This window comes from Acipenser ruthenus, chromosome 17, assembly GCF_902713425.1.
Source record: "Acipenser ruthenus chromosome 17, fAciRut3.2 maternal haplotype, whole genome shotgun sequence".
NCBI lineage: Eukaryota > Metazoa > Chordata > Actinopteri > Acipenseriformes > Acipenseridae > Acipenser > Acipenser ruthenus.
The window spans coordinates 24,672,553-24,698,977 of NC_081205.1; the positions used below are offsets into that span (position 1 = coordinate 24,672,553).

At 36.4% G+C, this 26,425-nt stretch overlaps 1 protein-coding gene across 4 annotated transcripts in view; it reads right to left on the minus strand.

The window, feature by feature from the left end:
- Nucleotides 1-26,425, minus strand: part of LOC117423232 (inactive N-acetylated-alpha-linked acidic dipeptidase-like protein 2) — a 289,018-nt gene that overhangs the window by 68,432 nt on the left and 194,161 nt on the right. For 3 of the 4 annotated variants that reach the window (XM_058990195.1, XM_034038735.3, XM_034038736.3), the window contains 4 exons: nt 18,847-18,990; nt 11,088-11,180; nt 7,513-7,718; nt 6,968-7,099 (listed from right to left, as the gene is read on the minus strand). In XM_058990195.1, coding sequence (XP_058846178.1) covers nt 6,968-7,099; nt 7,513-7,718; nt 11,088-11,180; nt 18,847-18,990 — 575 coding nt within the window. The remainder of the gene's footprint in view (nt 1-6,967; nt 7,100-7,512; nt 7,719-11,087; nt 11,181-18,846; nt 18,991-26,425) is intronic. The other variant, XM_058990196.1, reaches the window with a different exon arrangement.

Sequence of the window (26,425 nt, forward strand, 5' to 3'; positions counted from 1 at the left end):
CCAACCATGCTTTAGCAAATGCACAGTATCTAACAGAGACATTTCATTTACATTGAATTTTTGTGCTGATGTGCATCGCTTTTCTCTTTCCAGCCATGCTTGCTGTTGCAGTCAGTGCTGTTTTTTTTTTCAAACTGTAAACCCTGTCTGATTGATCAATCTGTCAATCTTTTACTACAGTAATATACTGCCTGTTGTATTGAAATCTATGTGAATGGCAAGGTAACACGATCGAAACAGCTGAGTTTGCCCGAAATATACGGCGTGCTTAACACGGTATAAACAATGCCTTTGTTATTGAAATCAATGGGAATGGCAAACAGCAAATGCTGTTTGTCCGATATACACGGCTGCCTGAAATAACCCTGTACGGTGTAAGTGGTGGATACTGTATGTTATTCAAAATCCCAAACTACCGTTTACTGTTTTAAAACACCCACCAGAGCATGATAATTATGGGACCATGTAACCTTTAGAAGCAATTGTAGCAAAAAATACCTTTTATTGCAACCACATTTTGAAATCACAGGATGATTCATATATAACCCAAAGTCTTGAGTTAATGAGTAACCTGTCCTGTCTTACTGCTGCAGTAAAAGTACCAATTATGGAGCATGATCTATTATAGAAATTGGAAATTTGACAAAAGCCATCTGATTGATTAATTAAATATTCATATTTTACAAAATCGCTTTGAAGATAAGGTAGGTATTATGGGAACTCGTTGTGGCAAATGTGCTTAGCATTCACATCAAACAATTGCTGAACCAGCACTGAAACTTTCAAAGGTTCATTGAACTTCTAAAATCAAGAAAACATGAACTGCTGGAATAATATCTGCATGTATATTTATTTAATTTTTTATTATAAATGGTAAGAAATGTGATTTTAAAGAACAGTGTTTCATCATAAAAATAATGATACTCTATTTATTTAACAGCTTTAAAAATCAAAACCCTTATTCTTTTTTAGAACTACTTTCATAAAAAAAACCATTTTGCATCTGAATGGTAATATTTTTGTGAATGCAGTTTGCAATAATGGTGAATGGTACAATATGCAATTTAAATGTTTTTAACAAAAATTGTAATACTGCTTTTAGAGATGGCAGCTAGAACTTGTTCTGGAGGGATACAGATACTTTTCAATGACAACTGCCTCTTTAAGTTGAGACTGAAAGTCCCTATACATAAAAGTGTATGCAGCACATTGTATGTGCTTCCAATTTTGTCTCCATCCCTTCTAGGGCTGTTTCAGATTTACATTACATCTTCAAAACACAAAGATGCCAGGATGGCGTATCCTTTGATGGGTATGTCGAAAGGGAGATGACAGTGGCTTTGTCCTGTGCCTGAAGCAAAAATGTTTTTTGCAAATGAATCATGGATTATAATGCATGCCACATGAAGAACACAATACATTTATTATAAAAGCATGAAATAGGGAAATGTATTGACTCGAGAATGATAATTTTACCCAATCTCTGCAGTAATGCTGCACTTCAGTTTTTGAGATTGTGCATTTATGACATGACTGACAGTATAACGTTTACCTTTATACAAACACTGCCAGGAAGTGGCAGTGTGTGAAGCCACTATTACACCACACTTTAAGCTTGTGCAAAATGTGTGTTGTGTGCCTGTAGCTCTTGACTGTCCCCTGCTGTCATTCCATGCAACAAATAAAGGCATTAAATGTTTCTTGGGGAATGCTATGTGTATATTCTTGAAGTGAGAAGGTGAGCTTTGAGAATTGTCTGTTTGCATTTTACTGAACACCCCAATAAACGTCAGACTCCTGATCGTGACAGTCTGTTTGAGCTAACTCTCAGCAGCTGTTGCTCAGCTAATGCAAAGCAAACATATATTTCATCATTAATTTCAAGATCCCTGTGAAGCCTTTGTCCTGAACAGAAGTATCTATATTATCATTACTGACATTTACAACATTTATACTGTAGCAACAGTGATGTCTATTTTTCCTGCTGTAGGTTAAATTTAAACAAGGTTTGACAATGCGAAAGTCACTCTTTCGCTGTCTTGGAATGCAGTTAAACCTCAACCTCCACACCTCCTTCTGGCATATCAGATTGACTGCACAAACTGATAATACCAAATAAGTTTCCAAAGACAGTACTGCCTAAAGGGGTGGGATGAGACCGCTAGCTGATTTTTAAATAGGCTTCAAACTATTGCATAATGTTTTTTTTGTTTTGTTTTTAATGGGAGTACAACTTGGCATGGCATAAACATTACATTTCCCAAAACCAATAATTAAACTACACGATTTATAAAAAATACAATATTTTCTAAGACATATACGCATTAAAACGGCAGATGATAATTGAGGACTGTCAGTGAAAAGTTGTATTATCCAGAATATATCAGACCAATAGGAAAAGAGATGAGTACAAAACCACATAAATAAAGCACTGTTACAAGAGTATGACAGTAGAATAACAACATCTAATTAAATATAGGGTCTGTGGAGATTGGACTTGCTTGTGCATAAACAAAAAAAGGCAAACAATTGGAAAATAATTGTATATTAATCATGGTGGTTCTGTTACAGATAGGAGGGGTGGGTTAACAGGTAATATGACCCACAGTTTGTCGCTATGTAGTCAGTTCGCTACTGATGTGGTATACTATTTTGAGATCTGAGCCAAAACACTAGAGCTACTGAGAGCTTTCTTTATCTTAGCATGATACAAGTATAACTGTCAAAGAACGTGCCCTGATAACATATTTGTGACCAGAAAGAAATTTCAAGATAAGGCTAAATTGTATTGAAACCAGGAACTGTACTGCCAGGCCACAGTAAATAGTGTGGTGGGCAAGATTAAACACCTGTTCATTTGACTCAAGAAAGAAAACAGGGGAATTATTAGTATACAATTTGTGTAGATGTATAACATATTGAACATGTTACAGTAATTGCATCTTAAGAACCCAGTCATATTTCAACAACATGCCCTTTAAAAATGGCTTTACAAAGATTCCATGTGTCATCGTATTGCACATATATAATGTCTGCTTTATACAAAAGAAAAAAGATGTGTTGCTTCAACAATACCAAATTAATTTATGAAAACAATTAAAATTTATTTTGTACACTGGGCCCCATAATCCCAAATGAAGTATATGTTTTATTATAATTGGTTCCAAAGCACCCATTTGAAACACATCAACACAGTGACTTTTCAGCTTTGAAGACAGCTGCAAAGTAAGATAAGTGGAAAATATTACCAGTGTCTCGCAAACATAATTTATTATATGGTTAAAGTATCTCAAAATATTGAGACTGCTCAATGTTGAGTATACCTGGAGCTTTCCAAAGTGATAGTCCAAAGATAAATTAGGTCATGGAAGTGAGCTAAATTGAGCTTTTCAACAACATAACAGAACTCAGAGTGGAGGGCAGCGAAGCCTAAAGGCTTGAGCAAAGGACTGGGATTCCTGGACTGGGATTCCTGGATTCTGTGTGCAGTAGTATGTGCGGCTATGATGGGTAAATAAAAATGGTGGCAATATACAGTATACACATGTTCAACCAGGAGAAAACCCTTGGTGAAATCACATTTCAAAAAAAATATTCAACACTAAAAAAGGTAATTTTCAAAACTAATTTAAGAGATGTTGGCCTTTTCCATATTTTTGTGATTGCTGAATAAATAATAAATAATATTCAAAATATTTCACATGTTCCTTTATATTATTATTATTATTATTATTATTATTATTATTATTATTATTTATTTCTTAGCAGACACCCTTATCCAAGGCGACTTACAATTGTATTACTGTACATGCAGGAACATCTTATTTTTTTCATCCTTATGAGGAGTGACTGAGAAGTGGACACTAATGTATCAGGTTTTCATAAGTAGACTGATTCAAAATTGACACAAAAAGCAATTATCTTAAGTTGCTGTACCTCTTTCTTTACACCATTAAATATGACAGATAGCATGACATGCTATCAATTATTAACTTCGGCTTGATCTCTCCTATAAACCTCTGGGTTTGGTTTCTTAAAAAAAAAATGCTGAAGGACATTTGCCATACCTAGGTTGAAGTAAGTTGAAAAAATGTCCTGAAATGTTAAAACATTCACCGTTACTATATATCTGATCTGCGAAGGTATCAGACTGGCTGGTTGTGATCTGCTCCAAACATTTCCTTAATTTCCTCTGGAGCATTTCGATTTTCCAGCTGATCTCACCCCCCCTCTTTACACCTGAGGACAAAGGCTAGCCCTGCAGATGTCTGCTCATGCTCACTGGGAACAGTTGTGCCTTTATCAAGTAAATGCAAAATATACATGGCTAAACAGCAGCCAGACACTGTTGTCTTTGCCAATTAAGCATTGGAAAACAGTGGTAGAACTTTAGTTAAAGGCTTGTTAAAATGAATCTATACCTGTGCTATCAAACATGTTGTAAACAACATCAGACAGTGTGGCAGAGTGGATCTCTGCCTGGAAGCAATGTGTTGGTGATTGGCAGGGATAGGGTTAATTTCTATCCCTGCCAAAGAAATATGTGGGGGTGTGGCTGTGTTAAATTATTGATGTCACCTGTCTGTCACAGGCAGGTTCTTAAACAGCACCAAAATGTTTGTTTTGGTCAGTCTCCAGTCTGTGTGAAGAGAGGCTGTAATGGTGAAAAAACCTGGGTGGTGAAAAAGGTAGTGTGAAAACTTTTTGCGCTTGTGAAAGTGTGTTATTTTGTTTTACTGGTAAACGGCTTAGCCGTCCAGTTTTAGTTAGCGTTCCGAAGTGGAGTTAGGCTTCTGTTTTGTTTTGTCTTTTATTTCTAGAATTAATAAAATCGCACGAAAGTGTTTGAAAACCTCAATTTTGTGTCTGGGTCTGCATCCAAGGGGCAAACTAACCTTTCAACAAATGAAATCTTTCACAATAGATATCCATAATAATAACAACAGGCTATAACAATACAGTGTTATGAAAGATGTAAGGCATGCATTGAGACATATTCAGATTTAATTTTTATTTATTTATGTATTTATTTTTATTAAATTGGATGCTTATGAAACTTTTCTAGGCAGTTATAAAGCCACTATCAGTCTAGATCAGTTTTCTTGAATTTCATAACACATAAAATCAGACATCATAGAGTTTTTTAAATGAACCCTTAAACTAAAGTGTTTCCAAACATTCAGTATGATAAGTCCAATTACCATGATTTACAGTAGGTCGCAGAACACTTGACTATCTACAAATTATAAATCAAAACAACTGAATCCTGCAAACTGATATCATAGTCAGATTGGATTTGTTTTTATACTACTTTGTAGTTATTTGATTTCTTAACAACACAATTACATCTACAAAGAATATGTAGCATCATCTAAATCTGGGATGTTTTGACAACAAACGGACACAAAAGGAATACATGATTACTGCATTGTGCTTTTGCACAGTACATATCAATTAATGCAACTTGCATTAATATAATCATTCCTTACCTAACATTACAGCACGAGCAAGATTTGCATTGCTTTCATTATAAGACCACACTAGGCTACCAAGAAGACATGTCCAAAGCAAAATACAACACATCTTTACATTCAAAACCTGGTCTTACTTGTGTAGCTTGATAAAACTACCTAACCGATCATTTTCAGTGAATTAATATAGAATAACAACAACAAAAAAATGTCTTGCTATGATCTTCCTGTGAATTATGATGCTGTTCATCTAACAAAGAGATCTGGCTCCTGCTCGCAATAGAGGCAAGAATTCAATTTATTACAACAAAATGTCACAGGTGGACTGACATTTAGGTTAATTAAAAGGGTTATTGCTTTGAAAGAAATAATAGATGCTTCTCTCATTTGCATATGTCCTTTGAACCGTTGTGGCATATTGAATGTTAGTATCCCTGTGAGCTGCTGAAGAACAGGTGAATTGACAACATTTATATAAGTTAGCCTCATAGTTAGTTATAAAGTACTCATCAAAGCATCAAGTTAACACCGAGGATGAAGTATAGAACAAGTTGATTTATGTTAATGTAAACATTTAACACCACTTTAACATGTACTTTAATAAAGACAGTACAGACTACAGACAGTGCAATGCATACTGTACATCATTAACAACTAAGTATGACTTATTACTGTATTTCGTTAGAAATGCAGTTTTCAGTCTCTGTGGGCTGCTGTATTGTATTGTATAGTGTTCTTCATTTGGATGCTTTTAGGATGATTATCTTGTGAAACTGGAAATCCAAACATCGCTTGTATGCATCTAGTTTTCATCTATCATGTGTTTTACTCTCTCTCTCTCTCTCTCTCTCTCTCTCTCTCTCTCTCTCTCTCTCTCTCTCTCTCTCTCTCTCTCTCTCTCTCTCTCTCTCTCTCTCTATATATATATATATATAAGAAAAAAAGAAAAAAGAAAAGGATATTTCAGGTACTTAAAAAGGTAGAATAATTGATTACAAATCAATTATCAGGACGTTTCGGACTACAAGTCGGCTGAATACAAAAAAACACTGTTGGCGGGAGACACAAGCAACTGCTGTGTCTCCCGCCAGTCATGTAATTATGTAACACCCTCATAATTCCTAGGAAATTAAAGTATTTTATTGGAAGCTCTTTTTATTTTTCAGAGTTCCATACCAGCCCAGGACTTAACAATAGTAATTAAATAATCACAGTCAAGTTCTATTCAGAGAGGCACAATGAATTCTAGTACTTTCATCCCCGTTTCAAGCCGATCACAAAAGCCCCAGCACACCTGGCACTAATTGGAGAGAGGCTGGAGGTTTTAGAAACAGACAAGATAAGAGTTAACTTACATTCAAAGTATGTATGCTCTGTGCAGTAAGCTAGAGGGGAAATGTGCCCACCTATATCAGCAATGCAACAGAAAATACATAGAACACAATGCATACATGATGCAGAAATCTACTTATACATTATACAAAAACAAAACATACCTTGTTAATAGCCTCTGCTGCCAGTTGTTGAAGAGAAGGGGAAGCTATAGCATGAAGACTTCCATTACCCCTGACTGGATTGTAAAGACTAACATAAGCCACTGCATTACTCTCCAATACCTCTCTCATTTCCTAAAAAAAACAAACAATAGAAATTGCAACTCAGCATTTTCCGTCACACCCCAAACTACCAGTTATGAGTATGACAATACGAATGAATGAACACCACAATTACCTAAACATAAAGGCATTTACATTCAGTGTCAGGCACTGGTTTGGCATACATTCACTCAAGTTGTTGATAAGTAGTGTGTTCTTGCAGTGAGCAGAGGTTTGGTGCTACATCAGTGTAGGTGTGGATTCGATTCAGGGCTGAATACTTTTTTCTTGTATCTTGTTTTTTATGTTTTGCTGATAATTTTGGCATTAAAACCACTTCCTACCGTATGTAAACAACACTGGTTTACTAACACATCAATACTGGCTTGCATCAACGGCTTTAACCTTGAATAAGTCTGATACTGTTAAAGTCCATCATTCCTTACCTCCGCCCATTCATATGACCCAATATTGCCGAAGGCTGATCCTCCCCACGAACAGAAAACAGTGGTACGGTCTGGCTGCCAACCATTTCTTACTTGAGTGACCAAGGACCCAATAAGCTCAGTATTGATGGCTGCACCACTAATCCATTCTCCTCCATTCTTGTCATACCAGCTGTCGTGGTGGCTACCTACAAGGACATATCGGTCTAAAAAAAAAAAAACCACACACACATTGCTTACAACTTTGAAATATAAAATAACTTTTACAGTGCAAATATGTTTTTCAGAAATGTATTGAAAAAGACACATCCCATATTACTTTATGGTAATACTACATTGTAATATTCACGGTATGGTATAAGAACAGATAGTTTCCTATTATTTTATCTAATTTACAGCATGTCACTTCATTGGTGGAGCTAACAGAGGAGACTATCTGCATAGGATGCTGACCTGAATGTCATCTAGATGCAGTTTTGTGAATATTTAATTTATATACCCATCTTAAATGAAAGTTGTAATTATGGCATTATGGCTAGAGAGGTATCCATTCTGGGACAGACAAGGTACATGCCCTTCTTAGACTGAAAAAAATATGCTGCTTGCAAAGGAAAACCACCAAAGACTTAATGCACAGCTAAATCAGTCTAGAGCAGGGGTTTTCAATCTTTTTTTTATACTGTACCCCGTCTTTTGGGAGATTTCTGCTAAAGTACCCTTTATAATTTTCGTTCACTGAATGGTACCACAGTTGTAATAAAAGGCAAATTATCTGGTTAACAAATTTCTTTTTTCTCCTGTTTATTTACTATATAATTTTACACAATGGTACGCATACCCCCGGTTGAAAACACCTGGCCTAGAGTATGGTTTTCTAGTAATAATTAACTTCAAATTTGCCATTCCTCTTTATTCTCTGGTCAGTTTAAGCATGGCCATTGATACACAAGAACTTCTGGATTATAATATCAGGGCACAATTGGATCTAGCCTTTTCAGTGCATTTTGTTACTCCACTGAGAACCATTAAGAAATATAAGCAGTTGTAAAAAGGTGAGGTAGGAGGAGAATATTAAGAATTGATCGGCTGATGTTGCAACATTGAAACAGAATATCAAATTCTAAATGCTTGCACAAGTTCTTTTAATTCTGGGAACTGGAGTGATATTTTCAACAGTACTGTTTATTCTTAGCAGACACCCTTACCCAGGGCATCTGTTAAGAACAAAAAGAATAAAACACAACAGTACCATGTGTTTAAAATGTTCCTTCATTTCAGTTAAATGGCTCAGTAATGTAATAAAAATACAATATGAAAATAAATACGAGTAAAAGGAAAATATGAAACCAGTGCAATTTAAAGAAAGTTATATTTTTTAACATTTCAAAACAGTGCCCACTATCTTTACTTCCATGTAATCTATATATTCCATGCACTTGTTTGTATGTCAAACCCAATTATAAACAAACCTTATCCATAACTTAATAACCGATATGAAAATAGTTATTGCTACAGTTGAACTTAAAGAGCAAAACAAATAACAAATAAATTTGGTGAATTCATACAAGGTACCTGTAATGTACCGCCCACTACACATTGTACCAAAATGCTGGTCTTTAAAAGTGTGGATGTAGATGCATCTGTTTACTTTCATCAACAAATCTGTTCACTCGTATCTACAAATGTTAAATGTGTAGAGTGCTGATTTATATCACTCATTTGACTCAAGCCCCACAAAAATAAGGAGTTATCCCTCACTAAATACATGCATGAATAAATAAGTTGCCTAGTTAAAAACTTGTCAAAGAAATGCTAAAACCATAATATATAATGAAGTCAGGGGGACACATTTTATTCAACAACAGCCAATTTCAGTATTTATTATTATTTTTTTCTTTTTTACAGTAATTAGGATATTAAAAACGTAAATTTTCTGTAATGACAAGCGTGACTGAAGTAGCTGTCAGGAATAATACACCTTTAAAAATCATACCTGTAGAAAAAAAAAAATTACGTTGATTCAACTCAAAGAAAAGCGACAAACAGAGTCAGACTTTTAGAAAGAGGAACAGAGTTTAAAAAGAGAAGCAGATTGAACAATTATTATTAGCTAATACCTGTTGGGTTTTCATTATTCTCCTAATAATAATGTGCAAAAGAGTATCCGACTGTAACAATGTGAACGATTGTGTGGACGCTCTAATGAGTCTTCTACAAAACCTCATTGCAAATGAAAACATTTTTTCTACTCATTTTATGAGCCTAATTATTCACCTTTTGGCTCTTTAGAAGCACTAACTGCAGAGATATTCAATTTAAATCTTCTACACACTACAACCTAATTATACTATGCCTTTAGGAGCCACATTACAGTATTATTATACAGCATATGCATTATAATCTGGCTCAAATCCAAAGTAAGCTTTTAATAGAGAATGTCATTAAACACACAGGAAGGTTTTGTTCCAAATGTATGGTACACTGTGGTAGGGGGTGTGGATTATCTGTTGACAGATGGGGAGAGACACAGAGGTGATGTTGACATGCCTCACAGGCACGTAGGATTTATTTACACAAAGAAAACACACCTGAAAACAGTGGAAAACAAACTACAAACAAAACGTGCCATGAATATGGTGAGCGCTACTCCGCTAATCAAAGATGCCCTGCTGACACACTCCTCCCTACACTCCCTCTCTAAACGAATCCCTGCTATGAATAATAATACAACCCTGATCCCGGGTCCACACACGGTGGTCAGAGGTTTTTAGCTTCTTTTACAAACTCAGGTTTGTTGTGCGGGTAGCATGGACGGTCCTCGTCCTCTGGCTTTTCAACAGCCCCGAGGTGTGTCAGCAGACCCCTTTTATTGCAAGACATTCTGCCAGGATATGCCCACCAGCTGCTCAAGGCTATCTCAGATGGCTCCCTTATAACTACTTACACTAATCAAATAAACATGAAACCCCTTTTGTCTATAAAGTTTTGTGTACAATTCCAGAAGGAACTGCTACTAAATAGTGAGGTGGCATTCAAATGTTAAGCAAATTGATTCATATATACTGCATTGGGGTGATTTAATGTGGCATTTTAAGTCTGTGTAACTTCAATTATTATTATTATTATTATTATTATTATTATTATTATTATTATTATTATTTCTTAGCAGACGCCCTTATCCAAGTGTTACAAAATATCACATTATTTTTTACGTACAATTACATTATTTATTTATTTATTTATATTTTTACACATTAATTTTACATACAATTACCCATTTATACAGTTGGGTTTTTACTGGAGCAATCTAGGTAAAGTACTTTGCTCAAGGGTACAGCAGCAGTGTCTCCCGCCTGGGATTGAACCCACGACCCTCCGGTCAAGAGTCCAGAGCCCCAACCACTACTCCACACTGCTGCCCTACCATAATGTATAGTATCTACAGTAACAACCACCAGGTATAGTATCTACAGGAACACAGCAACAGTACTATGATTTTAAAGAGGTGATTTTCTTTTCTTTAATGACCCGCTGGCCATTCTGTTTTATTTAGGGACGAGCTGAGAAAAACTTACCTGGGTTCGTAATCCCTTTGAGGTATCCAATTACATTGTGTATGGTCCTGTACTCTATGTCTGACTCGATATGCAGTGTTATAGTCCTTTTCGCTGTAAAACAAAAACACAAATGGTAAGTAAGATTCAGAAATGAACGTATACCGTATTTTTTTTTTCCCCTCACAAAACATCTGCTGCTTACAGGGAAAATGCAATTTAATTCTATAATAACAGTGTTATCTATAAAACGGTTATTCTATCACTGTTCACCCAAAGCAGCATTACCAGTTGGTTGGAATATGGGCTGATTTGGTACATATGCTATCACATTACAGTATCTATTACTATCTATATATTCATATGATATCACTAAATCCTGGAAAGACCAATATAGTTCCTCCACCAGTTCTTATTTTTTCCCTTTATTCAATATTGGTTACATTCACTGTGAACTCTCCCACGGTGTCATTATCAATGTTTCTGTAGGCATTGAAACAAATCTTTATGGGAAATGAAACTCTTGGCAGAACGAAACAGAATTTTAAGTTAAAGCTTGACTGTCTTTTATAACAAGGCTTCATAAAACAAACATTGATTTAAAAAAAAAAAAGTGTCAGAAAGTGGACAATTACCCGGCATAACTTGCAAGAACTTATATGCTCCTCAGGCAATAGTTTTCCACTATGGACCTGAACTATAGTACAAATCTGAATTATACATAATCTATACCCAGTAAAAACACATTAATTGGCTGGCACTGGTTGAACTAAAGACATGATTGCCATCGGGTAGTTCAACAGCTAAGCCTTTGATCTCTGTAGAAGTAAAAAGCCTCCTTCACAGCATGCTGATTTCCATCCATAAAATAAAAAATGTCAACACACAACCTGGAGGCAAGCGGTCTAAAGTGGAGTGTTATTTTTCAAAAATTCACGCGAGAACTTGCTCTGCATCTTTTCAAGCAAACAAACCAACATGTTCCACTCTTAAAATAATGTTTACACCTGTTGCCACAAAATACTCTGCAAGTACACCACTTAATTAACAACAGAGACAACAACAAAACTCTTAAATAATTTAAACTCAATAATAAAATGGATATGCATAGCGATTACTGAAACCACAGCTGGGTTACTATTATGCTGAGTCATTATTAAGTACTTTGCTTTGATAGGCATACGTTTTTATTTATTTTAATGACTGTAGTCTGAAATAGATGACGTATGTTAAGGACACGTGTACCTGTAGAACTGATTTTTCAGTTGACAAATAAAAAGCTTACTTTAAATTCATACTGAACAAACCCCTGTATACATTTCACCTTGTATTATACTAGAACAGTAAAGGGAGCTAATCACACTTCACCATGCTAAAGCTTCAGGTTTAATGAATGTTCTCCTCATCAGAAAACTAATTTGGTCAAGGGACAACATCAGTTTGTTAATCAATCAAAATCTACTTAATACAAATTCCAGAGAGTATTACAGTTAAAAAGCAGCGGCTGGAAAATGTATCTTTTTTTTTTTTAAGATTGTGAGCAGGGTTTTTATTACACGTGTCCAGAGCATTCATCAGTTATATTAAATAGTCACAAACATCGTTTTAAATTCATCCCCCTGTATGGGCATGTTGCTCATGTCTGAATCTTGTGGTTTCGGAATAAAATATTTAATTTACAGGGGACTATTCCACTGCCGCCCAGGGGGGAGGGCTTAGGTCAGGGTGTCCTCGGCTCACCGCGCACCAGAGACCCCTGTAGTCTGGCCGGGAGCCAGCGGGCTTGCCTGTAAGCTGTCCAGAGCTGCATTGTCCTCCGACACTGTAGCTCTGAGGTGGCTGCATGGTGAGTCTGCAGTGTGAAAAGAAGCGGTCAGCTGACGGCACACGCTTCGGAGGACAGCGTGTGATCGGCATTGCCGCTCCCGAGTCAGCATGGGGGTGGTAGCGGTCAACTGTGTCTAAAAATAACTGGATATTCTAAATTGGGAGAATATACAAAAAATAATTGCCGACTACTAAATAATAAAAAAAGGTATTTATTTACATGCAAGGACAAATTATTTTCTCAGTAAAATCTAAATCTTCTTTTCATTGTGAAGCATTCTGGATTCACGGGACGTTTACATATGGCAAGAAAAATCAAGAGGACTCTTATTTTCCTTCTGTGTCGTCTACTTTATCAGAAACCAGTCCATGATGGAGTTAGCTTTGTAGTTTGTATAAATTACCTAAAGGTAGTCTCAGCTACAGGTACAGATGTCAAATTGTGAACTAAAACTTATTGAACTAGAGTTTTGTTAAGACAATGTTGGGCCATCGGTTGGGTGCCCCCCACTGGCCACCAGCTTTTATGGGTGATCTTTCCTTGGTGGTCACCCATACAAGAACCTTGTTTAGCCCTTGATGGTTGATAATATCTTACTTTTAGATTGCATGGCTACTCGATATGTTTTAAAGGGTATACCAATCTCCACAAATTAATGTTGAGGAATATTTCGGCATGCTGCAAAATTAATTATGGTTGTAACTATGTATGATGACCATGGTTCCTAAATATTGCTCATCAGGTTTATGTTTTTATGATTCCTCTCAATATTATACAAGTAAAGGCATGTTGTTTTTTTTTTATAGTATCTGTCAACAGACCTTTAACCAATTAGTCAACATATAACAATTAATAGTTGATTTTGTGTAAAAATCTAAGAAAAACATGACTTTCCACCACTGAATTATGTTGTTGTACATGAATCATGTTCTCATGACCAGGAGTGTGCACCACAACAGACAAAAGGGGCTAATAGTACACTACTAGGCAGAATATTTGAGATTCATATTGTGTTTATCTTACCTAAATTCTGCTCCCCTGGTTAACTATACATTTTCTGCTTGTGCAAGCATTTGTGCAGCCCTTGAGACTCTTTACCTCTCCTCACCGAATCCTGCTGAAAATGAGGTGCTAGATATCTGCAGTACAGCAATCAGGCTTTGCGAATATCATCAACAAGTACAGGTTTTTATATTTAACCGTGTGATTGCACCCAGATACTGTAGAATTGATTTTCAGTGAGCACAAATTAGACTTCCCCTTTAAATAACAACAAAAAGGTCAATATACGGCAAAGCAATATAACTTGAATGCCTTTGTTAAGATAACACCACCCACTGACAAATCCCCCAGGTAATAAAGTTAAGTGGTAAACAGTTCAGATATTATAGGAGAACACAAAACAACTTTGAAACATATTCTTAAAGGGTACTTTGTAATAACAACTGTCTATGTGTATTTTTTTCAGTCCGAAAATACATAGTTTTACTTTCAACTTGGATTCCCATTCATCATGCCTGACAACAGGTCAGACCATTTCTGTGCTAAAATCTAAGAACAGTTTCAAATTAAGATTAAAAAAAAAAAAGTTTTCTGTCAAAAGTGACAACTGGTACGCACGAAGAAGAGCATATGCTAGCATTTTATTAAAATAGCAATTCAAATTCTTAATTTTTTACCAAAGATTATGAAAGAAAAGAAATCAAATACACATTTAAATGCACTAAAACAAAGTTCCAATTTTCTTCTAAAGACAACCTTTTAAACAGTTATTCTTGAAACAGTATTGTAGGGATCTCGGTTAACGCAGGCAGGCGCATCACACAGGGCGAGGCAATCCACACACAGGCGGAGGGCGGGCGCGAACCCGGGACCTCTCGCACTAAAACATAGCGCCGATACTGCTGTACAAAAGACCTAGCTCCTTTGCAAGGAGCGTATATCAGACTTATGTCCCTGTGTGTGAATACGTCACCTACCAGCCCTGCTGCTGCCTTCCCCCGCAGCAAAAAAAGCAAATCACTAACAGGATCCAATAAAATAGTAGCATAATGGTCTGTTTACAGAAGATGTTTACTATGCATTCATTTTTGCCACCTCTGGTATTTCAAAGGTCACATCTTTCTTCATATTAATGTATGGCATTACAGTAATTCCAGAAGTGGACAACAAAAACAGATTGGAGGTAGGGGGAGGTTGTATGTAGGTAGCCAATTCTATAAATAAAAGCATGGAAATCACTATCAGTCTATGTAAATTTGGGGGGGGGGGGGGTTTAATCCAGAGCCCCTGTAGTGGTTATTCTTGTATTTGATCAATGTAATACAGATTACCAGCTAGCCCAGTTGACTCATACTGATGGAACATTACTTGAGACTTGTATTTCACTTAACAGGCTACAGTTCAAAGATTGGCAGAGCTGCTTGGAAGAAAGATAGCACCGGGACTGCTAGTTCCCAAAGCTGATCAATATCTTTCTTGTTCTTGCCAATGATATTCTGGTCTTATTGATTGATATTGCCCGCAAAGGCCTTGTAGCCCCTGAGTCCATGTTCATGTTTCAGTGACTCTGAACTGCAGCAGTGAGCAACCTGTAGGTTTGTGTAATTGTGTAGCACCAGGATAGAATAATGAAGAGTCTCACTTACAACACGACAGGAAAGCAGCACTAGCTAAATAGGAATAGACACCCCGATGTCTTGCTAAAGTACTTCAGTGACATGTCTGCCATAACTCAATGGGAATTACCACAGATTATGGATGAGCTTTTTTTTCTTTTTTAGTACTGAGGCATTTTGTTAAAGTGTATAAAAAACGTAAAACATACTCATCAATTTGTATGATGCTTGAAATCATTCTGTGTGTTTCTGAGATCCAATATTAAGGTATATATATATATATATATATATATATATATATATATATATATATATATATATATATATATATATATATTCCTGATCCCAGAGAAACCAGATGACACTGTGTGATTGCCCTGCACAGGTGGAAATTAGTGTTGGTGTAATTTTATATGTGGAAATGGGTTTATTGTGTATCTTTTTGGATTTGATTTGTTTGATTAATTGATTTTTTACAGACGGGCGCTTGATTGAGACTTTGCTGCCTGCTGGGTTTGGTTGAGAGGAGGGGCAGTGGATGATTGGCTGTGCCGGTCCTCAATCAGCAGGTGGGCGGGTCTCGACCGAGTGTCTGTCAGTTTAAAAACATCCGGTGGAAATCGCTCGGGGCGACTGCTACAGAGGGGAGCTGCATATACTCAGGAGGAGAGAGTCCGCTCTGCAGGAACAACAGCTACGCAACCCTGAAACTGCAAGCGGTGCTTGTGAAGGCAATGCCCAGCCACTCCTGAAGCAGCAGGAGTCATCATATGAATAGCAGCTCATAAGTAGGTTAGTTTAGGGGATAGTGATCCCAAGTAATGTACAGTGAGGATTACGTAGTGTAGCCGGTTCCTGGAGCGGGACGCCTCATTTATAAGGCTAGCGCTCGCCCTGTGTGGCACATTTTATTTGAAGTTTTTGTACTGTGTTTTATTTTGCCTTTTGTACAGCTTGCTGTATGTGTCCTCTGTGCGTTACCATGGCTGGTAACATCATATGACCCCTTTGTTTATTTACTTTATTTTGTGAATAAGTCCTGCGTGCCTCAGGGGCGCTTCAACTCCACCTCCCATGTCTCTCTGTCATCCATATCAGCGGTTACCCACACACGTGACACGAGCACCCTGTCACACCCTGTGACCTGGCCCAGGTACAATTTTGCAACAGGTATAGAGGTGAAATGCCAACGTCATTTTTAGCTTTACACTCTTTCATATTACTTTTTCTTTTTTATCCTTGTGGTGTACAGTGAAATTACTTCTAGCTTCTGATAATAACAGGTTACCAGAGATAAATGGGAGGCCATCTGCATATATCTTTTAAATATGTGTTTTGAAGTACATTTTCTCTTTAGACCAAGGCTAACATTTATAAAGAAATTGCTAATCGCTTATACATTTTTTCACAGTATGTAATGGTTTGGTTGAGCATATTATGCAGTATAAAAGGTGCATACAAATAAAACTGCCTTGAATGGTAAATGATAATTGCTATACATTTTCCTTTAATAAAGAAGTCCTCTTAAGATGGTATGGTGGATTAAACTATTGCATCTTCATCTTTTCATAACATCTTTCCTACAGAAATAAATACATTCTCATGATGAATTAAAACCCAGTAAGTAAGCGGCAAAGAAATAATAGTATAATAATACAGTGAATAGAAGCGTAACTTGCTAGCATAGCTGCTTTATTAGATCTTTAGCAGGGGATTTGACTTATAAACATATTTTCCTCCTTTTAGTCGCTAAGCCGTCATGAACCAATTCCTTAACTGTCTATCATGGCTGAACAACTGCAGTACAGCAATAGCCGAGTCTCCTGGGTGACGATACAAAGAGATGGAGGGATTTTTCAGTCAATATTAGGAATTAAAGTTTAATACCATTCATTAAAGTTAAAGAGTTCATACACCAGATGTCTTTCTATTATAACAGAAGAACCACTGTTGTTCAAGGGTTTGCTATATTTGAGCTGTAAAGCATTCACCATGCTGGGCCATTATTATGCCCCCCTGGGGATGCAGATCTCTAGCAATGGAGGTGGATGTACAAATCCGTCTGCCAGAATGTGACACTGACTGTTCATGTTAAAATAACACTTTCAAAAACTGATCTACAGTTTCACCCTTGTGTCAGATGGAGTCGAATCCTGCATCTCAAATATCAAGCAATTCTGGGACCTTGTGTTAATATAATAGCAGCTTATACAGTCTGCAAACAGTATGTATTATTTAATTCCAAGGTGAAAAAAACAAAACATTGTTCAATGTTTAAGTCTGGGTTTTTATCGTTCCAGTACTGTCTGTATAATATGCAATTCAATATGGTTATAAATGTGTGGGGGGGGGACGACGACGGACTTTCAGGAAAAGAGTTTGGCTTAATCAGACATTAAGAGAGACTGTAATTTTGAATAAGCTTTAAATAATACATTAAAAAAAAAACTACTTGTATATTTCGAAGTGGTTTTAGACACCAATTAAGCAACATTGTATAGTGGTCATGATTGGTACCCTTTTAGATGGTCTGGTATATGTGGTATAAATCACATTTATTATCTAATGTTTCAGAGCCATCATCTAAGTAATGTGCTACATAAAAACCCTGTGGCTTCTGTCTATTAAATGTGTCCCATTACCAATTATTACATACCTGTTATTGCAACAGATATATATCTACTGTCCTTAACATCCATAAGCTATATTGCAATATTATTGACAAAACAAAGTTATCTTTGTCAACAAAATGAACCACTTAAGGTTGCACAGTCCTTCGCTCTGAAAATAGAGAGGCATATTGGCCTTGGGTCTCAGATTACCAGGACTGTAACCGTGCCATATGCAATACATTATGAGAGAAACATCTATTTGACACATTCTCTTCAAATCCTCTGAACAAGATCATAATGTTAATTTGCTCACTAAATTCTGCACCTACTGTAGCATTTTTGTCATGTGAATGAATATGGTTTTTCTCCGTTCTGTTCCACCTTTGAACTTTGTGATGTTTTTAGCTTAATAATAAAAAAAAATTCCAGGGCTCTACATATTTACAATATATTTGAAAGAAGTAATTAATTTTGTTTCGTTTTTTGCTTCTGTTCCATGAAAAATGCCAGTTTTTTTCCATTTATCATTCCGGTTCCATTTCGAATCCCTGCTCTGGGGGCTAACATAACTGAACAAAGGCAGGAGATCTTTAGACCTTCTAGGAGGGAGTCAATGAAACATGTTAACTGCAGTACAAGCATCTGCAGCTGTGGTGCGGGCCGACTGTGTTTAAAAATTCAAGCCACTCTTGGAGCGCAGAGCTATCAAAAGAATGAGTTACCTGAGGTTACTGGCATTGCAAGCGGAATACACTTGACGTCGGCACCTGTCCCAGGAGCAATTAGAAGCTGTTTGGCAAGAGAGGCTGAGATTGGTTGAACCAGCAAAGTTGTGAGGTTCGGTTGGTTTTCATGATAAATTCCATCTGTGAAAAAAAATTAATAAATAAATAACTTACCCATGTTGGTAACACTTTCTATTAAGGTGCTGCTTATTACTGTTTTCTAAATGTGTTAAAAATATATAATGTATTATTCCACAGCCGACCGTGGACGGGAGCTCCGAGGGGGCGGCGCTCAATTGGCCGAGCGTCGTCCGGGGGGAGGGAGGGTTAGGTCGGCCAGGGTGTCCTCGGCTCACCGCGCACCAGCGACCCCTGTAGTCTGGCCGGGCGCCTGCGGGCTTGCCTGTAAGCTGCCCAGAGCTGCGTTGTCCTCCGACGCTGTAGCTCTGAGGCGGCTGCACGGTGAGTCTGCAGAGTATAAAGAAGCGGGCGGCTGACGGCACACGCTTCGGAGAACAGCGTGTGTTCATTTTCGCCCCTCCCGAGTCAGCGCAGGGGTGGTAGTGGTGAGCTGAGCCTAAAAATAATTGGGCATTTCAAATTGGGGAGAAAATAATAAAAACTGATTGGCAATGATTAAATTAAAAAAAAAAAATAAAAAAAATAAAATAAATAAATAAATAATGTATGCTTAATAACTATGTTATAGAGTGTGAATAAAGCATTATATATTGTTTATAACCATGCGATAGCCATAGACGGAATTACAGTTTTATAATGGGGGCAGTTTTTAGCCACCTATTGTACTTTGGGATGTTTCAACGTAATTCTGTCTATGGCTATTGCATGGTTATAACCATCTATAAGGCTTTATCAACTCTCTATGACATAGTTATTAGCATTTATTATATATTTATAAAACATTAATAAGTAGCACCTTAACATATACCTATACGTTGCTAAACCATTAAAAAATACAACTTTTCTCTGATAATGGTATTACTTTTAATCTAGGGACCCAATTCAATTAAAAGTGAGCTATGAAATAACAATTAATCTTTTTTTTTTTTTTTTAAATACATGAAATATAATTAAAGCAATAAAAATACTAACTGCGGGTCAATATTTATCCTGACATGCTTAACACATCATCAGTGATGTATCAAAACAGAAATGCATCCTCTCTTTGGATGGATGCTCCTCTGGGATACTACTGCCTATTGTGTGTATCCCCTGACGTCACCACATCAGATCTAAGTGTGTGTGTGAGTACCTTCTTGCTTTATTACTATAGCACTAGTCTTTTTATTGAAATGTCTGTGTCTTTGCTGACATTGATGAAGAATTGTGTAACTTAATGCCAGAGCCCTGGGGCCAGCACCACTCAAAAAAAAATAATCAATAGGTGTTAAGAGCACCAAAACCCCCAGAACACAACGCCTTACATTCCATCAACACATTGTGAGTTATCGTGTGCCAAAGAAAGCATTAAGGTAAAAAGAGCAAGAAAAGGAGAAGAAAAAGGCTGCCAAAAACTGAAGGTTGACATAATGACAAAGCTTAAAAAAAAATAGGACTTGTATATAGTTTAACATATTGAGCACACACATGAAGTTATGTTATTTGAATCATCACTCATTCCAGGGGAATATTAAATATACTAGTACTGTATAAAGCTGACAAGTTGTAATTTGGTATACCACTGTAAAGCATAGTGTAGTCTTGTAAAGTAAATTGAAAGCATGGTACGGGAAATCACAATCAAACAAGGTAAATCATGCAGTATCAGTACCTACAGTACCTATATACACCACAAGGGTAGCGCTTACCATTAGTGTTTAGCATTTGGCCCTTTTTGATTAACCTATCCAAACAAAATGACTTAAAGTTCACAGAAAGACTTGCAGGTGAAGAGGAGAAAGTCTTCGCGCACATCACACACTGTTCCAAGCAGGATTGAAGTCAGCAGTCTCAGTGCTAATGGGTCCCTGGATTGCAAGTCTGAAGTAATAGTGCCTATCTACCAATAGGGATTTCGATATGGGAAACGCACCACTGACTTTGCCTCATTAAAATTAGACCTTGTGTGCCTAATCCTGCTTTAGGAACAAATAATTGAAGAGGCTCAATTTTCCAGTGCTGCTGTCCCCTCACTCTGTTAGGCACTGTCAACCAGGAATAATAATCAGGCACTGGCACAGTTTGAGCTACTGCCCACTGAAGTCAAAGCACCCCCCTTTATGTAAGCTACTTTAAAACCATTTCAAAGATTTGCCTTTGGGGTTTAAAAGAGGATAAAAACTCTTCTCTCAAAATAATTGACATGTGTTGTGGAAGCAATTTAAAGTTTATATATAGTTAAATAAGTGATTTATCTTAACAGAGAATTTTGCGTGGAGGCTGTCAGGTTATTGTCGTTGTACACTGTGGCGAATTGTGAGCTTCTTTTCAACTGTTTGTTTTTGCCGCAGGCTAAAGTTTACAGATTATTTGCAAACTATGCTGTTATGTGTGATTCAAACAACAACAAACTGCGGGGATGAATTTATGTTTGAAAGTTAAATAAATTACTTCGTCCCATACAAAAATTCAGTATACTGTAACATCTATTTTGTTGAAATCTGACTAGCCTCTCACTAATGTCTACCCTGTTAAGGCTATTTCAACTGGTATGGTATTAAAGTTTATTCTACTTCACATATTGAACCTGCAGCAAAAATAATCAAAGCTGACATGTGTCAAAATTTTGATCCTGCCTGTTTTGAATCCTGAACATCTCTAGTTACTAGATTTGTGTATACAATATTATATGCCAATGTCTGGAAAACATGCACACAAAATTGGTCCATAAGCCTTAATGACTTGTCTGAGACAAGTCATTCTACACACAAAAAGAAAGACGACTTTTCTGCCAGTGGAAGAATGCAAAACAAAAATGCAGATATTTCAGTTGACAAATATTTTTACAAAAATATATTTTTCAATCTCTTTATGACTATGTATGTACTTTATGCATGTAATGCATGTACTATATATATATATATATATATATATATATATATATATATATATATATATATATATACACACACACACACACATACACACTGTATATGCTGAGAAACATGAGACAATAGCACAATAAAATCAGCTGTCCCTTAGTGTCACAAATCTGTGAATATGAGTGCAGTACAAATGCTGTAAAGCAAACATCACAATAATGGTCGGCACAGCAGTCTTCAGCAGCCACTAAAAACCTTGGGAGAAAACCAGCCTCAACTTTGTCTCAAGCTATTAACTATTCAAGCCAGTCAATAATGACCAGTAACCACCTCCATGGAAACCACTACTGCTTAAAACAAAGCCTGTAACTGTAACAGTATGTGCCGTACGTACAGTATGTATTAGTGATGCCAGAGTAAGTTTATGCATAAATGAATATGAACGCGGTATATTAAAATTCACAGTGAGTTTAAGCATTGCATAAAGTTGCAAAGCAAACCTGAATATGCCTTAATATGGTAGATGATATAATAATACAGTACTGTAAGTGTATACCTAATGATGGAATTCTCCCCTACTGTTCCAGACTGGTGGTTTACAGTTGGATTTCTGACCTTTCAACTCTGCTGGCCCCACCTACTCTACATACAGTAAAAATGAGTCATGCATTAAAATCATAGGAAAAGCACATTCAACTGCAAAATTACTGGGCAGCTGCACCATAGTGTAGTCAACTTTTATAAGTCAAAACATTAATGATTGTAGGGAAGGCGTGAATCTATTTTCCTACATGCTACTGACTGTAGATTGATCTTCCCACTTGCTTCGCACGACTAACTGGGCCACACCATTGCCTTCACTTAGAATACAAGCTTGGTATTTTTTTTTCTCTGACAGTACAGACGCTGCAGTGTAGGACCTGTGGATTGCATTGTTGTGGGTTATTACATCTGTTGAGAAGATGGAAGCAGTAGGACAACCCAGTAAGAGTTGAATGTATGAGCCCCTTGCCTTGCCGCATTACAAACATGCATTACCTTGCTGAAGCCCTTTACTTGTGGTGCATCTTATGCATCACCCAAATAAAAATGATGAATAATCATATATCAAATGTATTTGTCCTTGCTTTGTTTTCTTTGCTTGCTGCATGCAGACAAGGCAGTGTGCCACGGCATGTATGGCTTTTTTCCAAATGCATTCACTAGCAAAGTGAATTAAATTTCTGATGCAATCTCTAACATTTATTGGACAGTAACTAGCATTTAGATCTCTGAAAAAACAGTAAAGGCTATAGCTAGTTTTTTTTCTAGATTTAGAAATAGCTGCTCTCAACTGTTTTATGCTCTGATATTATTTCCATTGGTCCTGTATGATCTGTATGATGTGGAAGACTGAAAGTAAATGGTAACATTTCTGTTCTCTGAGTTTTTCCACCACAGTGCTAGCAAGAAGGTAAACTGTATTACGATGTCTTTTTTTTTTTTTTAAATAACTACTTTCTCATCAGCATCAAGACACATTTACACATTAGTAATAATATTATAAAACTATGTTTTTTTTTATTTAAAAAACGTTTCATGTCGTGCCTCATAATGTCTGTAAGGGTGTGATTATCTCATGGTAATCACAACCCCATGTTTTGTTAATGTTGAATTATACCCCAGGTATAATATAAAAAAGACATTTGAATTGAATTGTACTTAAGGCAACTACTGTATAAAGCCTAACAAATATGGCTTGATATTCTCTGTCTAATTCTGTCTGTGGCACGAGACAAACTAACAATTTATTATTCCCATAACAAATGTAATCTTTCTTGTGATTACTAGCAATCCGGGCCCAGTTCATCATAACCTGTCTAATATAAACAATGCCTTGGGCCTTCGTGTTCCCACCCAGACTGTCCCACTCTGTCTAGTCATGTATCTGCTGTACCCTTGCAAAAACAAGCCAATTGAAATCGAGGAGAACTAACAGTGCAGTATTACACACCCCATCCATTCTTTGACATATATTTTTCATAATAAATTTCAACATACGTTTCCTTGATCTTGACATATGAATTATTAACTGACAATGCACAAGCTACAACAGTTTCTTAAACTACAGCATTGGACAAGTCTGTCTGGTACTTATTAGGGCAGAGGTTTACAACATTTGCCTAGTGTGGATTTTTACCTTTACGTGGGAATGGATAGATGCAGCAGGCTAATTTGAAGGATTTTCATGGCCCAGAGATGTACTCGGGACCGTCTGCCCTGAGGTTATTTGACAATTAGGATAGATTGAATTTACTAAGGTTGTTTCTGAGGCAAGACTTTACAGATGTACCAGGTTGCAAAATTAAATGAAATGCCTTGTTCAGAAGAGCAGCTGTAAAACATGCTTTTTATACTGTTTGCCTGAGGCAATTTAAAGCTTTTTTTCACAACTATGGTGGTTTTGGCAAAAATGGGCACATCCTGCTTAATTTCTAGAATAGTTAGACATTCTTCCTTTGAAGGGTCCTGAGATGTATTTTAAATTGTTATGAATGATGATTTTTCATGCCAGAAATATCTATAGATGCCAAACATAAACCTTATTAAAGAAAAACAAAAAAAAACCATATATTTGAACAATACTTCCAACATTTGAATTTTACGTAGAATTAACTTTTGATCTCAAAAATCATTTAACACAAACAATATGGAATTTTTTATTACACTTGGCAGTGTAATTATTTAAGTATGGCAGTTATCCAGACAATTGAAGAACAATTATTTGCAAAGCAATACTAACATTGCATTTACATCAACAGTGTGAAAGACATTTCCACAAACTATCGTTTACACAGGATAGCGGATCACAAATCAGACTTAGAGCAAACACATCCCCCACAGAGAAGATAAGTGGCAATTATTGTCAGTCACTGCAATGACACATCCTAAGGTGCCCTAGCTGGATGCTGGCAACAGTCTGAAGAGGTGCGCTCAATACTTGTTTATCACTGAATACCTTCTGACTGTGCAGAATATAAGATTTGTTACAGGTGCCTGTTCCCAACAGCTGATGCAGTGGCTATGACAGCTTTGGTTTGTGTTGTAAATCAGTTTTTGAGCCATACATTCAAATCAGTGGTACAAAACAACGAAGAATAGCAGCATTTCGATTTTATCGACCTTCATAATGATGAGAGTTTTGTGGATAATGATATCTTTGAAATTCTTTGATTTACAATATATCTCTGAATCTGTATTGTATGCTTGCACTATATTGTACTGTACTTTCATGTCAGCCCAGTAATCAAATCACCTTGCGTCCCCTTTTTATAATTATTTATTTTAATTAAAATGCAGCTGATTATGATTCAGAGTTTCCAATCTAGGAAAATGCATCAGATCACTGCTGATGATTTATTTATTTATTTCTTAATTAAGACGGTCTACCATCTTATAATAAGCACACAGTCAGCACTCTACCCTGGAGTAATTAATACCATCCTCCATTTATAAACAATATATTGGATTCTTGAAACTAAAACTAAATCATACACCTCTGTTAATGTGACGGATGTGCCTTGCTAGCCTTCATGTTACAACATTAAAAGCCCTTCATAGCCAGTGACAATTAAACAAAAAAAGCTGTGTTCAGCGAGTCACTAATACTCCTACAGTATATATATATAGCCCACAGCCCATTAAAACATAAAAAAGTCCTTGAAGTTCTGAAACTATTCCTGATCAGCAAGTTACGAACCCCAAGGAAAACATATTCTGAAAACGTGTATTTTAACAGATTTAGGCAGAATCCCATATAGAAACATACATAATGACATAAACTATAAATGATAAAATCTTGACCTATTTTGTGTAGAATATAATTTCATGACAATTGCATGAACATACTTTGTCCTCTGTGACAAAAACAGTCACCTATCCCAGCAATATAAGACTCAAAGGGATTCTGCAAGAGGAAAAACACATACATCACATTAAAGACAGTCAAGCAGTTAAATAACAAAATTAATGAAAATGTAATTACAAATCTAGGAATTACTTTGTGGTAAGTGGTGGCGTGTGGGTTGTTTGGTGCCAGACTGCTGCCTGTCTAACTGTGAAAAGCTTTATATTTACAAAGTTTAGAATAGCATTATATGAGCCCACATAATCCATTGCAATACTTAGATTACTGTTTGTTCTTGAAATGTCAGGTGGCCATAAGCAATAACAAGTACCACAATGTTATCTAAATATAGATTTTGGAACTGTGCCTTTTGTAAATTTAAATTGTGTGTGTGCATGCAAAATGAAATGCTAGCCAAGCCTATATCTGTATAAATTTGAATAAATAATGGAAGGTATTTAAGAACTGTATTTTCCTAATGAGCAAGGCAAATGCATATGTCAACAGATGCATTGCCCTATTAGGAAAAACAGAGGCAAAGGGAAATTTAAAACTAGCAAGAAGCTCCTCTCAGAAAGTGTGCCTTTGTGTTTGAACTTGCTTCAAAATAGGGCCCACTGTGTAGTGAAGAAGGTTATTATGATAAATCTTGTTGCATTTATACTATAGTGCATTCAGTATGAATATG